Source organism: Melanerpes formicivorus, unplaced genomic scaffold, assembly GCF_026170545.1.
Source record: "Melanerpes formicivorus ecotype bairdi unplaced genomic scaffold, bMelFor1.0.p_v2 SCAF_113, whole genome shotgun sequence".
In the NCBI taxonomy this organism is placed as follows: domain Eukaryota; kingdom Metazoa; phylum Chordata; class Aves; order Piciformes; family Picidae; genus Melanerpes; species Melanerpes formicivorus.
In genome coordinates this window covers 531,109-545,933 of record NW_027142465.1, presented here as the reverse complement: position 1 = coordinate 545,933, position 14,825 = coordinate 531,109, and the positions used below count along the sequence as shown (strand labels likewise).

Genomic DNA, 14,825 nt, shown 5'->3' with positions numbered 1-14,825 from the left:
TGGACTGGAAAGGCAACTTTAATTCAGGCAGGTTTGGATGGTCAAGCTCTCCGTGGAACCGGGCTGTGGGGATAGGGACGGAGGCTGTCCCCTGCCACCGGCCCGGGGCCGGGAGCGCGGTGCCGGCAGCTCCGTCTGTGCGCAGCAGCGAGGGGATCCCCCGGGATCCCGTCGGGGGCGTGGGGGCGAGCCCACGTCCCGATCCCCGCGGGCGGCCGGCCCCTTTGCCGTGCCGACAGTGCTGGTGAGACCCTGAGAGTGAGGCTGGCGATCGGCGGTGCGCGGTGGCTTCCCCTCCCCGGGGCTGGGCTCCCTGCCCGCGGCAGCCCCGCGGCCGGGGGAGGCGGTGCCCTCGGCGGCCCGGTGGCGCTTCCCCGGCTCGTGTCAAGCAGGATGGGGAAGGAGGGGCGGCGGCAGCAGCAGGAAGGGGGCTGTCACCTCTTCCTGCCCTGCCAGCGCCGCAGCAGCCACTGGGTGATGAAGGGCCAGGTAGCGAGGAAGAGCAGGATACGCAGGGTGCGGGGGGAGATGGCCAGGGGCCACGGGAGCGCTGCCTGGTGAGGGGAGAGAGAGAGAGGTGGCGTGGGGAGGGGGGCAAGGATGACACCGGTGTGACCAAACTACCCCCACACCCCCACCGAGAGGAAGGCAGCGGCAGGCCACAGCCACAGCCTGGCAGTCCTTGTGGCATCTGTCATCGTGTGGGGAGCTTGCATCAACACTGCCGCCTCTGGTGCCAGGATGTGTCCCCACGGATGCCGCCTGCCGCCTGCCGAGGGACCCCTGCTCCCCACACTACGCTTCCAGCCTCCCGGGGCCGCCGAGCAGCGCGGGACGGCAGGGCCATGATGCAATCAATGCCACTAGGCAGCGCCTCCAACTCACCTGCAGTGCCAGCGCCTGGCCAGGGTCGGCCTCAGTGGTGTCCCCCTGCAAGACAGGAGGGGTTGGGGTGCAGAGGGGGGTGGGTACCCCCCTGCCATACCCTGTGTCCCCGAGAGGGGAGAACGGCAGGAGAGAGAGCTGCTGTGAGAGACCAGGCTGGGACCCTGGGAGCAATGGCAATGAGGACAGCAGCTCCCTGCCTGCACCCCAATTCACTGCCCACACCCCAGCTCCCTGCCTGCATCCCAGCTCCCTGCCTGCACCCCAATTCACTGCCCACACCCCGGCTCCCTGCCTGCACCCCAGCTCCCTGCCTGCACCCCAATTCACTGCCCACATCCCAGCTGCCTGCACCCCAGCTCCCTGCCTGCACCTCAGCTCCCTGCCCACACCCCAGCTCCCTGACTGCTTCTCAGAGGGGTTCAGAGCAGCACCAGCCCCTGCCCCACTGGGCATCCTGAGGGCATCCTGAGGCCTCTCCACACCTAGCCCTCCCGGGGCTGACTGCTGGCTGGAACTGGAGCCAAGCCCTGCTGGCCTGGCCCACAGTGGGTCAGGCATCGTGGCCCTGCCAGTCCCTGCATGGCACAGCATGGCACGGCATGGCACGGCGCCTACCTGTGCAGCAGTGAGCACCTCCAGCTGGCTCAGGCGCTCCAGCACCTGCCGCATGTCGTCCTGCAAGGCTCGGATGGTGCCAGCTACGTGGGTGTCCAGCTCCACCAGCAGCCCCTGGCTGAGCTCAGGGCTGCTCCCAGCGCCCTGCTCTCCCCCAGCAGGCCGCAGATCTGTGGGGCACAAAGCCGGGCACGGCTCAGAGGCGGTGGGGCAGGCACGTGGCACATGTGCCCCCCTGGGGGCTGCGGGGCTGGCACGGCCCCCGCCGTGCACCTTCACCCGACGGCCAGCAGCGGAATCTGTCAGGTGCCTGCTGTGCCCCACGGGCTGCCCAGCTGCCCACGTCCAGCCCAGCCCAGCCGCCCACGTCCAGCCTGCGACACAAACCACCGCGGCCCCGGGCGGGGGGCAGCGGGTGAGCTCCAGCCCGCTGATGTGATGGGTGCACAGCTCACCTCGCTTCACCTGGCGCCCAATGCCAGGCAGGATGCCGTGCCAGGCCCTGGGGCTCGGCAAAGGCCCCAAAGCCGCCTGGCAAACACCCATGTAACCGGCACTGCCGGTGGCAGCCGGGCACGGCCCCGCCGCCAGCCCCGGGGGACAGCCCGGCCCCACCTCACCGACCTCGTTACAAGTTAACTCCCAAGGTCAAGCAGCCCAGGAGGGTTGGCAGAAACATTAATGGGGGGGAAAGATAAGGGTGAGACAAGTGGGCTGCGCCCACGTGAAATGGTGGCACCCTTCCCCCTGCCCTACGGGCGAGGATGGCAGTGCCACCCCGCAGGAGGAAGTCACCCGGGGCAGCCCCGGAGGGTGCCAGGAGGCTCTTTGTCCTCTGCAGTGGCACAGTTGCAAGGGTCTGGCTGCCCCCAAACGCACACAGGAGTCCCCAGGAGCCAGGACTCAGCACCACCCCGTGCCCCCCAGCACCAGTGGGGTGAGGATGTCGGCAGCAGGGACCACAGGCTGGGTGCAGGGCGCTGGGGATCTGCTCCCCTCACAGGCACCCCCAAGTGCAGGCAATTTAGCAGCACTCTGGGGAGGGACAACGTGGGGGACACGCCCTGGAGTGGTCACCACACTGCTTGGGGACCAAGAGATGCTGAGGGCACTGCTCAGGACTCCCTGCAGCCGCGCCCCGGGGCGTGGGAGCCGCACTCCGCTCCCCCGGGGGGCTGCTGCCCAGCCCTGCTGCCTGGAGGTGGGGAAGCGCGGCAGGAAGGCAGACAGGAGCCGAACCCTGCACCCACCTCTCCGGGAGCCAGGGGCAGTCAGCCCAGCGCTGCTCCTCCCCTCCAGTCTTCCGCCTTCACCCTGCCCAGCGCCGCGGGGCCTCGGGGGCTCAGGCCCGGGCTGGATGCTGCCGTTTGGGGTCGGAGCCAGGGGCTGCCCAGCCTGTGCGGGCGGAGAGAACGCTCCTGAGATCCTCACTCCCCTCCCCGCGGGCTGCAGGGGCACAGCAGGGGACACCAGGACAGCCAAAGGGCCTCTCCCCCTTGCCCCACAGCGGCAGCTCTGGTGGTGGAGAGCGTGTGGGGCCGAATGAAGCCAAACTCCCCCTGGCAGCAGCAGTCGATGCCCGGGTTGGGAGGTGACAGAGCAGAACTCCCCCAGGGGAGCAAGGTGCCCAGGCTTGAGCTGGCAGAAGAGCTCCAGGGAGAAGCCAGGCAGCCAGCAGCATCCTCCCTGCTGCCCACAGCCTCTGCTGAGCCTTGTGTGGCACCTCGAGTGCAGAGTGCTGCCAGTGCCTGCTGAGCTGCCCCAAAGCAGAGAGCAGTGTGAGCGGCAGGGGTGCAAACCAGGTGCCCACACCAGCCCACCAGTGCCCTGGTGGAAAAAGGGGCACCATGGGTGGTGCTGAGACACACTGAGAGGTCCTCAGCCTCCCCTCAATGACAGTGACCAGGTTCCACGGGGGACACAAAGCTCTCACAGGCATTGGGAGTCTGGCAGGCGTGGCAGTGCCACAGTGAGGAGCTGACAACAGAGAGCTCTGCCCAGGCAGGGTGGGCACAGCAGGGCTGGCAGGGCAGGGCAGGGCAGGGCAGGGCTGGCAGCAGGGGCCCAGCATTCCCCAGCCCTCTGTTACCTGCTGAGGCTCCATCTGCTCCAGGGTGTCACAGTACACATCCCCCTCGGAGTCGCTGGTCCCCATGCCCGCCTGGCATGCCTCGGTGGGCAGTGCCAGCCCCAGCCCACCTGCTGAAGGGAAGCACAGGGCTCAGCTGCAGCCTGGCCCAGGCTGCAGGGCAGCTCTGTGCAGCCACAAGGCAACAGGCTGGCAAGCAGGCAGCACCTGTGTGCACCAGGACAGGCAGGAGAAGGAAGCTGAGGCACAGCCAGGGAAGGAGCTGGCTCTGAGGCCACCACCTGGATCATGCCCATCAAGCTGAGGACTGGAGTGCCCCTTCTCCTGCCCACCCTGTGGCAGTGCTCTGTTCATGGGCAGGCACATGCCAGTGTGGTGACACCTGAGGGTGGACTTCTCTGCCCATGTGCCAAGAGCTTGGCAGAGCAAGGAGCCTCTACAACAGGGCTCAGCTCTGGCAGAGAGCAGGCACTGTTCACACCATGCCAACTGCCACCACACTGGCAGCAGCATGCCCTGGACACAGGCAGGGACTGTCCCTGGGTCCCTGCACACTGCCAGCCTGGCTGACATGAGGATGGCCACAGGCTGGCCACAGGTGCTGGCCCCAGGACCATATATGCTCCTCAGGGGACAACTTGGTGGGGGGGACATCCCCCCAGAGCACCCCACACAGGGCACAGTGTGAGGCCCCTCCAGGCCAGGGGAGCCACTTGTGCCCTCCCAGGAGGCACATGGTGCTGGGTGGGCAAGGGAGTGACCAAGACAAACCAGGCCCAAGGTGTTTGCCATGGCACAGACAGGGTGGAGTGGGGCTTGGCACCATGGCTCCCAGGGCAATGGAAGGTGTGGATGTGGCTTGAGCTAAGGGAGAACATCTCCAGGAGCACAGACCTCCCAGGAAGATGCCTTCCCAGTCCACAGGGAAACTCCTTTGCCTTCTCACTGTGCCCCTTTGCACAGGGAAGAGCAGCACTGAACCAAACCCTCAGGGCTACCCTGGCATCCAGCCTGGCACCGAGAGCTCTACCCAGGATAAGCTCCAGCTGGCTGTGACTCAGGCAAGGCCTGCAGCACCAGCAGGGCTGGCCCAGAGGTGCCTGAAGCTCTGCAGGCAGATGGAGGCTCAGTCCCACTGGCAGTGCCTCCTCTGTAGGGTCTCTGCTGGGTGCTGGCCACACCAGGGAGACCAACCTGGCCCATGGTGCCCATTCTGCTGCTCCTTGGGCAGGGCATCTCTGGGGGGCTCCGGGGCTGGGCTGCTCCCTGCGTCGTCCTGGCTGGGCTCAGCTGTCTGCTTCTGACTGCCTGCATGGAGGGAAGGGCAGAGAATTAGAGGTGACTCTTGGAGGGTGGGCTCAGCACTGCTCCCCTGCCAGCACAGCCTGGGGACATGCAGACACAGGGCCACTGTCCTGCCAGGCTGGCCAGCAGCCTCCAGACACAAGGCAGGGAGAGCTCAGCTCTGTTTGCCAATGGCTGGGAGTCGGTTGGCAGCATCTACCCTGCCCTCTCACTCACCCAGGGGTGGCAAGGGTGTCCCAAGCCCCCTGTGGCAGCAGGCTGAGGGCCAGCAGATGGGTGAACACCAAGGGGTGCCAGCTGACAGCCAGCATCCCCTGGCAGGGCACAAGCAGAGCCCAATGCAAGCAGCACTGCCTGGGGACAGCCTTGTGTGGGTAATGCATCCTGGCACCACCTGCCAGGGCTTCCAGCAGGCACCAGCACCCCAGGCAGGGCTCCAACCCTTGCCCACTGCCCTGTGGAGCCCATGGGGTTAAACCCAGCTACGTTTCCAGTGGCCCCCAGGGACTTTGCCCCTTGCTCCTGGCTAGGCAAGAATGTGGCAACCTGCCCTGCCTGTGCCTTGCCAGCACATCCCTGCCTTGCCCAGCACAGCACACCCACGGCTGTGGGACCCCCCATAGCCCAGCCCTGGTGGCTGAAGCCCTTCTATGTGGGGAACAAGTGCAGCTCTCTTGACATTGCAGGGCTGCTCAGGCTCAGGGACCAGCATGGCTCCCATCCCTGTGCCAGGACAAGCCTGGCTCCAACAGCAGAGCCCTGTGCCCACAGGGCTGGCAGAGCAGCACTGGGCCTGTTTGCAAAGGGCTGAATTGCTGGCTTCCAGCTGCCTCTGACTCTTGGCCCACATGGATAAGATGCTGGTGCAAGCTCTGCTGACTGGAGAGCTGCTGGCACTGAGTCACTCACAACCTGGCTTCCAAGTGACACCTTGCAGTCTGTTGACCTTGGAAATAATCAAATCCAAAGGTGCTTGGACTCCCCTCCTGCAGCACCTCTGGCCCCAGCAGGCTCCCAGCCTGCCACTCTCCTCCCCTGCAGCTTCCCCTTCCTCCCCTGGATCGCTGGTGAGGAAAGCTGCAGCTACACAGAACCTGGAGCTGGGTTAGAGAACCTTAACCACAAATGACTCAACAGCTCCAGACACACAATGGCTTAACCCACTGAAAGGCACCTAGGAGAAAGCTAGGGAGGGGCTGTTCAGAAGGGCTTGCAGTGATAGGCCAAGGGGCAGTGGCTTGGAGCCAGAGCAGGGGAGCTTTGGGTTGGACATCAGGAGGAAGCTCTGCACAATGAGGGTGGTGGAACAGTAGCACAGGTAGCCCAGAGAAGTGCTGGAGGCTCCATCCCTGGAGACATTCAAACTGGATGGAGCCCTGAGCAGCCTGATCTAGTTGGAGATGACCCTGCTGACTGCAGGGGGTTTGGACAAGATGACCTTTGCAGCTCTCTTCCAACCCACTGCATTGTACAGCTGTGTGGAACCACTGCTTTAGGCACCTCCAGCTTGCTCACTGCCAGCTGTGCCAGCGCCTGAGACACCTGTAAGTGACACCAGCTCAGGGTGATGCTCCCAAGCAGGTGATTCCCAGGAATTTAGACCCAGCTCTGATGGTCCAGAGACAGCACATGCAGTTTGTTTGCCTTTTCAAGGGGTTCAGCATCAAAATGGAGAACAAAAGCGATTGGGCACCACAGGGAGGAGCAGCCAGGCCTCACAGGCTTTGGTTTTGCTGTCCTTGTTGGAAGCAGGGGATGAGAGTAGCTGCCAGCTGTGGGACAGCTGCCTGGGGACAGGCAGGGAGCAAGTCCATTTGTCAGAGCTCCTCTGACACGAGCAAAGCACCGACAGCTTACACAGCCGCTGTGGACGCAGCCCAGAGCTCACCCACTGCTGAGCTCACCCACCGGCGATGTGGCACAGCCAGCCCTGCAGATGTGCAGCCAGCAGGTTTGCCCTGTAGTGTCTGACACCCTTCTGCACCACCAGGCCCAGCCCTTTGCTCCCTGGGATGTGTCTCACCCAGCACTACCCTGCCCCGGGCGGGGACAGGTCCCCGGCCGCCTCCCAGCAGGAGGCTGCAGCCGCAGGCATGGAAAGCGCTGGGCAGGAGTCTTCTCTAACACCAGGTGATCCCAGTAATCCCAATTCTCAATCCTGCTTTCTCCACATCCACTCTGCTGCACAAACTGGCCGGCCTGTTCCCATGTTTACATCAGATGACCCAAGCTCCCTGTAGGAGCCTGCCCTGCCCAGAGGTGGGCCAGCGCCAAGAGGAAGCACAGCCTCCCTGCTGCAGCTCTCTGTGGGAGCTGATCCCCTGCTCCCAGCACAGGGACTCGAGCCAAGAGCTGTTTGGAAGCCACATCTCAAGCTCTTGCCTCAAAGTTTTGCAGCAAGAGAGAGAGCCCAGAGCGAAGCAACGCCTGCAGCGCTTGGGGAGACTCTCCTCTGGTGGTGTCCAAACCACCCCCGCAGCTGCAGCTGCTCCGTGGCAGGCAGGCAGAGGGGAATGTGGTGCCCAGCCTGTGCCCTGCTCAGCAGGCAGCAGCAGGAGGTGCCCTGGGGAAGAGCAGAGCCCGGAGACGTTGGCTGCACCAGCGCAGAAGCAAGCAGCGACCAGCAGGAGCGATGAGCCCAGAGGAGAGGAGTGCGGCACGGAGCGAGGGATGCGCCGGGCACAAGCGGGGCACGGCGGCTCCCACTCACCCCCTTTCCTCTTGAAGAAGGACTCGGGGGGCCGGGGCATGTCGTGGATCACCTCGTAGAGCGGCTCAAAGTACCCAAACATCTCCTCGGTGGTCTCGTCCAGGGGCACCGTGTCAATGATCTGGGGAGGGACGCAGCTCGCAACACGCAGCACCGAGCGCCCAGCCCACCCGCGCTCCTCCTCCCCGCTACCTTTTGGGCCACCTTCTTCATCTCGGCCACGTAAGCCGCCATCGCCTCCTCCTTGGACATCTTCCCCAGGCTGTGCCAGGCATCCCTGCGGGCGGCGGCAGCCGTGAGGGGGGAGCGCGGGGACGAACCGGCCCCGGAGAGGCCATCCCCACCCCCCCGCAAGGCGCCTTACCACTTGTACCGCCCGATGGGGTCCCAGAAGCCGGGCCTCGGGCCTTGGCAGCACCCCGCCGTGGCCTGCTTGTAGTAGCTGTAGAAGCGCAGCATCTCCTCGTAGGAGGGTCGGTACGAACCTGCGACGGGACAAAGCCTCAGCGGGGCCGCGGCAGCTCGCCGGCCCCCTTCCTGGCCCGGTCCCCGGCCTCGCTCCTGGCCCCGTTCCTGGTCCCCACTCACCGCTCCGGGGCAGCCCTTGGATAACCTGAACAGCGGCGCGGAATTGAGCCCCGCAGCTCGGCTCCTCCGCCTCCATGGCCCCGGCCCCGACACCGGCCCCGGTGCGTGTTCCGCTCCGTGGGGGGAAAGCGCTGAGGCCAATCAGCGCCCTCCTTCCACCGACCCCCCTCTCGTCCTGTCCAATCAGCTCGCCGAAAGGGGCAGCCCCGCCCTTTCCCCGCCCCTTCTCTCCTCACGCACCGTAGCCAATGATGGAACGCGGACCGAGTGCCCCCTGCTGGATGAAGGGCGGAAGCGACGCAGCCTGGAGGGGCCAGGGTCCCAGCACCCGGCGGCGACCTCTTGTGGGCTACAGGAGGTACTGCAGACAGTGGGGACCGGCACGGTGCGGGCGGTGACACCGGTGCGCAGGGACAGTGCGCCGGGGATAGTGACCGTGCACCGGGACCGTGCACTAGGACGGTGAACCAGGACAGTGACAGTGCAGTGGGACGATGCCAGTGCACCGGAACACAGCAAGAGTGAAGTGGGGCAGTGCACTGGGGCGGGGACCCTGACCACCGGGGCAGTGACAGTGTACCGGGACCCCTAACCGGGACAGGGAGCCTGTACCAGGAGAGTGCACTGGGACAGGGGCTGTACACCCGGCAGCGCCCCAGTGCTGTGGGACATTGCAGCGAGGCACAGGGTGATGCAGAGGGACAGCACACGGGGATGCTGCACGGGGACGCTGCACTGGGACAGCTCATGGGGACAGCGCAGTGAGACATTGCACTGCAACAATGAGCTAAGGCCCCGGGCTGGGGAACTGGGATATTGCACTCAGGCACTGCACTGGAACAGAGCCCTGGAACAGTGCCCTGGGATACTGTGACACTGGGGAATGGGACACTGCACTGGGACAATGCACTGATGTGCTGGGATGCTGCACTGGGACACTGGGACACTGCACTTGGGACAGTGCCAGTGGGGCACTGTGCAGAAGCACAGCCCTGTTGCATGGGCAGGGGCCAGGCTGCTCAACCCGAGCAGTTAATTATGCTAATTATTATGGAGGTTAGTTGACTGTGCAGGGGAGGGACAGGCAGAGTTTGGGCTCCCCGAGGAGAAGCTTCTTCACCTTTCCTTGAAGGCAGGGTGCCCTGGGGACACAGGTGATGTGGGGTGACACGGGGGTGTAAGGTGCCCTGTTCAGTATCTTCATTGATGATCTGGATGAGAGGATTGAGTCAGTCATCAGTAAATCTGAAGATGACAGCAAGCTGGGGGCAGGAGTTGATCTGTTAAAGGGTAGGAGAGCTCTGCAGAGGGACCTGGACAGGCTGGGCAGATGGGCAGAGGCCAACAGGATGGCATTCAACAAATCCAAGTGCCAGGGGCTGCACTTTGGCCACAGCAACCCCAGGCAGGGCTACAGGCTGGGGGCAGAGTGGCTGAGAGGAGCCAGGCAGAAAGGGACCTGGAGGTGCTGGTGGACAGCAGCTGAACAGGAGCCAGCAGTGTGCCCAAGTGGCCAAGAAGGCCAAGGGCATCCTGGCCTGCAGCAGGAAGAGTGTGGCCAGCAGGAGCAGGGAAGTCCTTGTGCCCTGTGCTCAGCACTGCTTAGGCTACACCTTGAGTCCTGTGTCCAGTTCTGGGCTCCTCAGGTTAGGAAAGAGGTTGAGCTGCTGGAAGGTGTCCAGAGAAGGGCAAGAAAGCTGGGGAGGGGTCTGGAGCACAGCCCTGGGAGGAGAGGCTGAGGGAGCTGGGGTTGCTTAGCCTGGAGAAGAGGAGGCTCAGGGGAGACCTTCTTGCTCTCTGCAACTCCCTGCAGGGAGGTTGGAGCCAGGTGGGGGTTGGTCTCTTCTCCCAGGCAAGCAGCCCCAGAACAAGAGGACACAGTCTGAAGCTGTACCAGGGGAGGTTTAGGCTGGAGGTGAGGAGAAAGTTCTTCACTGAGAGAGTTGTTGGCCATTGGGATGTGCTGCCCAGGGAGGTGGTGGAGTCCCCATCCCTGGAGGTGTTCAAGAGGGGATTGGATGTGGCACTTGGAGCCATGGTTTAGTTGTCAGGAGGTGTTGGGTGAGAGCTTGGACTTGGTGATCTCTGAGGTCTTTTCCAGCCTTATGGATTGATTCTATGATTCTATGCTATTATAGGGCCTGCTGGGGGCGGCCTGAATCCAGCCCCCTCCCAGGATCCCCCTGGATCCTTCCCTTTCCCGGTGCTGGCTGCTGGGAAGGACACCAAAGCAGCTCTCACCAGCCTGTGCCGCACTTTGTCACCCCCCACCCCCGCTCTGCTTTTCCCACGCCTGGGGGGGATTTCCTTTGATCCCACCTCCCGATCCCATAGCCAAGCTGGGAGGCACATCCCCCCTTCCCCCCAGCTCTCTTCTCCTCATCCCACATTCCCCGGGGGAACAACTTCCCTCTCCGTTTCAGCTCCAGCAGCGATCGCGGCCAAGCCCCGGGAGGCTGCTGCCAGGGCTGTGACTCAGGCTCCGGGGCTGGGCCGCTCCCGGATCGCATTCCCGGCCCCGGGCCGTGATTCACGGCACACGTGCTCTGCCAGCAGCGGCCGGGAATGCGCAGCTCCGGCTCTCCCCGGGAAGCCTTCCAAGCCCCGGGCGGGCAGGCAGCCTGGGGGGGAGGGGGGCGGCTGCAGCCTCCCCTTTTTGCTGTGGGGTTTCGCAGAGAGGGGCCGGGAGGGGCTGCGGGGTGGATCCCGCCGGGGCCGATGCATCCCCTGGGGGAATGGCAGCAGCCAGCAGTGGGCACTGGCAGCGCAGGAGGCCAAGGGCAGCCTGGGCTGCACCCACAGCTGAACGGCCAGAGCTGGAGAGAGAGGATCCTGCCCCTCTGCTCTGCTCTGCTCTGCTCTGCTCTGCTCTGCTCTGCTCTGCTCTGCGGAGAGCTCACCTGCAGGGCTGGGGCCAGCTCTGGAGCCCTCAAGGCAAGAAGGACTTGGACCTGATGGAGAACATCCAGAGGAGGCCACAAGGATCGCACTCCCTCCAGGGAGGTGGTTGAGGCCCCAGCCCTGAAGGTGTTTGCAGCCAGGCTGGCTGAGGCTCTGGCCAGGCTGATCTAGTGTGGGGTGTCCCTGCCCATGGCAGGGGGGTTGGGACTGGCTGATCCTTGTGGTCCCTTCCAACCCTGACTGATACTAGGATACTGTGATACTATGAAGGATGATCAGAGGCTGTGGGGACAGGCTGGGGGAGCTGGGGCTGCTCAGCCTGGAGAAGAGAAGGCTGCAGGGAGCCCTCAGAGCTGCATTTCAGTATCTGCAGGTCAGCTGCAGGCAGGCTTGGGAGGAACTGCTCAGAAGGGGCTGTGGGGATAGGACCAGAGGCAATGGCTTGAAACTGGAGCAGGGGAGGTTTAAGTTGGACATCAGGAGGAAGTTCTGCACAGGGGGGCTGGGGACACACTGGGACAGGCTGCCCAGGGGGGTGCTGGAGGCTCCATCCCTGCAGACATTCAAGATGAGACTTGAGGCACCCTGGGCAGCCTGCTCTGCTTGGAGGTGTCCCTGGAGATGATGCCCTTTGAGTGTCCCTTCCAACCTGATGCAATGTTCCCAGCCATGCAGCTCCTGCAGGACCAGGAGGCCTTGGAGCAGAGCCCAGCTGGGGGCTGCAAGAGCATTTTTGGGGGTGCTGTGGCTGTGTTCCCTGAGGGTTTTCAGGGCAGGGGCACAGGTTTGGCATGAAGAGGTTCACCCTATGCCACCTTACACCACGCAGGAGCTGACATCACCCCGGGCTGGGCTGGCCCTGGGGAAGAGTCCTTGTGTCCCCATACCCCCCAGAGGATCCATGGAGGGTTGTAATCCCTGCCAAACACAGCCAAGGGGCCGCCCAGATGTCACCTGAGCTGTCCAGATGTTGCATGGGTCACACAAGTCTTGAACTGCAGCACCTAAGTATTGCCCCAGGGTGCCCAGGTATCAGCTAGGATGCCCAGATGTTGCTCCAGGATAACCACAGACCACTCAGGGTGCCCAGATGTTGTCCCAGAATGCCCAGATGTTGCCCCAGGATGCCCAGATACCACTCAGGATGCCCAGATGTTGCCACAGGATGCCCAGATACCACTCAGGATGCCCAGATGTTGCCCCAGGGTGCCCAGATGTTGCCCTGGACGTACTCACATTGCTCCTGGATAAGCAGAGATCCCCCAGGGTGCCCAGATGTTGCCCCAGGATACTCAGATACCACTCAGGATGCCCAGATGTTGCCCTGGGCACCCTGATATTGCCCTGCACATACAGATCTTGCTCCACAATAACCAGATGTTGACTTGGGTTCCCAGATGTGTTCCCAGGACACTCAGCTATCACCCAAGATGCTCAGGGTGCCCAGGCATTGCCACAGGAGCCCTGATACTGCCCTGCACGGGCAGATGTTGCTCCAGAATCACAAGAGATCACACAGTATGCCCAGATGTTGCCTCAGGTGCTGCTCCAGGGTACTCAGACACCCCTCAGGATGCCCAGAAGCTGCTCTAGGTTGTCCAGATGTTGCCCTAGATGCCCAGGCACTGCCCCAGGATATTCAAGCATCCCTTAGCATGCTCAGCTATCATGAGGGGTGCCCAGATGTTGCCCTGAGATACTCAAGTATCACACAGGGTGCCCACTCGCTGCCCCAGGGTGCCCAGATGCTGCCCTAAGTGTCCAGAAGTTGCCTCAGGATAGTCAGGTATCACCCAGCATGCTCAGATGCCACCAAGGGTGCCCACACTTGACCCAGGGTGCCCAGATGTTGCCCTAGGCCTTCAAATATTACTCCAGGTTGCTCCAGTACCACCCAAGGTGCCCAGAAGTTGCCCCAGGGTGCCCCAATCTTGCCCTGGGATGCCTGTATGTTGTCCTAGCCATCCAGATGCTACCAGAGGTTACTCCAGTAGCAGCCAAAGTGCCCAGAAGTTGCCCCAGGGTACCCCAATCTTGCCCTAGGGTGCCCACATGCTGCTGTAGGCAGCCAGATGTTGCCCCAGGACACTCTGGCATCACCCAGGGTGCTCAGATGTCACCAGAGGTGCCCCCACATTGCCCTACATGTTGCCCTAGGCATCCAGATGTTATTCCAGGTTGCTCCAGCCTCACTCATGGTGCCCAGAAGTTGCCCCTGGGTGCCCCAGTCTTGCCCTAGGGTGCCCCAATCTTGCCCTAGGGTGCCCACTTGCTGCTGTAGGCAGCCAGATGTTGCCCCAGGGCACTCTGGTATCACCCAGGGTGCTCAGATGTCACCAGAGGTGCCCCCACATTGCCCTACATGTTGCCCTAGGCATCCAGATGTTATTCCAGGTTGCTCCAGCCTCACTCAAGGTGCCCAGAAGTTGCCCCTGGGTGCCCCAGTCTTGCCCTAGGGTGCCCCAATCTTGCCCTAGGGTGCCCAGATGCTGCTGCAGGCAGCCAGATGTTGCCCCAGGACACTCTGGCATCACCCAGGGTGCTCAGATGTCACCAGAGGTGCCCCCACATTGCCCTACATGTTGCCCTAGGCATCCAGATGTTATTCCAGGTTGCTCCAGCCTTACTCAAGGTGCCCAGAAGTTGCCCCTGGGTGCCCCAGTCTTGCCCTAGGGTGCCCCAATCTTGCCCTAGGGTGCCCAGATGCTGCTGCAGGCAGCCAGATGTTGCCCCAGGGCACTCTGGTATCACCCAGGAGCCCAATCTTTGCTTCAGGTTGGGTGTGGCAGCCGTTGGCAGTGCCAGGGCAGTGCCCCAGCCCCGGGGGAAGTCACTGCCTGCAGCGGTGGTTTCATCTCCCCCTGCTGCATCTCCCGGGCCCACAGCCAGCCCTGGGGTGGCCTCCCTGTCTCTGTGGCCACCATGGACTGTGGCCATGCTGCGTGGTGGGACAACACCTCCTGTGGCACAGCTGTGGCCATGCTGCAGGCTGGGCATCACAGCCTGGCTCTGCCACCCCTCCATCAGCTGGCACCCCAGAGCAGGGGCAGGGTGGGGATTCTCCTATTGATTCCCAGTCCCACCAGGGAGTGGAGGCTGTGGGACCAGAGGCTCACAGGATGTTAGAGGTTGGAAGGGACCTCCAGAGATCTGTGAGTCCAACCCCCTGCCAGAGCAGGAGCAGAGACTCCAGCACAGGTCCCACAGGAACACATCCAGGCAGGGCTGGGAAGGCTCCAGAGCAGGAGACTCCACAACCTCTCTGGGCAGCCTGCTCCAGGCCTCTGGGAGCCTCACAGTGCAGAAGTTCCTCCTCCTGCTGAGCTGCAACCTCCTGTGCTGCAGCTTCCATCCATTGCCCCTTGGCCTATCCCAGGGCACAGTGAGCAGAGCCTGGCCCTGTCCCCTCCCTCCTGCCCCCCAGCCCTCAGCTATTGATAGCCATTGATCAGATCCCTCTCAGCCTTCTCCTCTCCAGCCTGAACAGCCCCAGGGCTCTCAGCCTCTCCTCCCCAGGCAGTGCTGCAGTCCCTTCAGCATCCTTGGAGCCTCCCTTGGACTCTCTCCAGCAGATCCCTGTCCCTCCTGAGCTGGGGAGCCCAGAGCTGGATGCAATATTCCAGGTGAGGTCTCAGCAGGGCAGAGCAGAGGGGAGGAGAACCTCCCTGGCTCTGCTGGCCACACTCCTCTGAGTGCAGCCCAGCACCCCCTTGGCCTTCTTGGCCCCCA

The 14,825-nt window shown here is 63.4% G+C and overlaps 1 protein-coding gene across 2 annotated transcripts; it reads right to left on the bottom strand.

The window, feature by feature from the left end:
* On the bottom strand, positions 1-8,326 carry ACBD4 (acyl-CoA binding domain containing 4). 2 transcript variants are annotated; one of them, XM_068167165.1, is made up of 10 exons: positions 8,196-8,326; positions 7,972-8,092; positions 7,800-7,884; positions 7,608-7,728; positions 4,787-4,900; positions 3,593-3,702; positions 2,754-2,898; positions 1,504-1,673; positions 886-930; positions 1-554 (listed from the first exon to the last, which is right to left on the bottom strand). In XM_068167165.1, exons 1-10 carry the CDS (start codon positions 8,269-8,271, stop codon positions 435-437), a joined length of 1,107 nt encoding a protein of 368 aa, XP_068023266.1. In that variant the 5' UTR covers positions 8,272-8,326; the 3' UTR covers positions 1-434. The 2 variants fall into 2 exon arrangements, with proteins under 2 accessions (XP_068023266.1, XP_068023265.1); XM_068167164.1 differs by having other exon boundaries at positions 3,593-3,705; positions 8,196-8,325.
* Positions 8,327-14,825: the final 6,499 nt, after the last annotated feature.

What these genes read in the sequence shown, in the direction of transcription:
- ACBD4 (XM_068167164.1), bottom strand. Translation starts at nt 8,271, where the DNA reads ATGGAGGCGGAGGAGCCGAGCTGCGGGGCTCAATTCCGCGCCGCTGTT. An exon ending in GAATGGGCACCATGGGCCAG is followed by an intron (nt 3,706 to 4,786) that starts GTTGGTCTCCCT and finishes GCTTCCCTTCAG; the next exon opens with CAGGTGGGCTGGGGCTGGCA. An exon ending in AGCAGATGGAGCCTCAGCAG is followed by an intron (nt 2,899 to 3,592) that starts GTAACAGAGGGC and finishes CCGCCCGCACAG; the next exon opens with GCTGGGCAGCCCCTGGCTCC.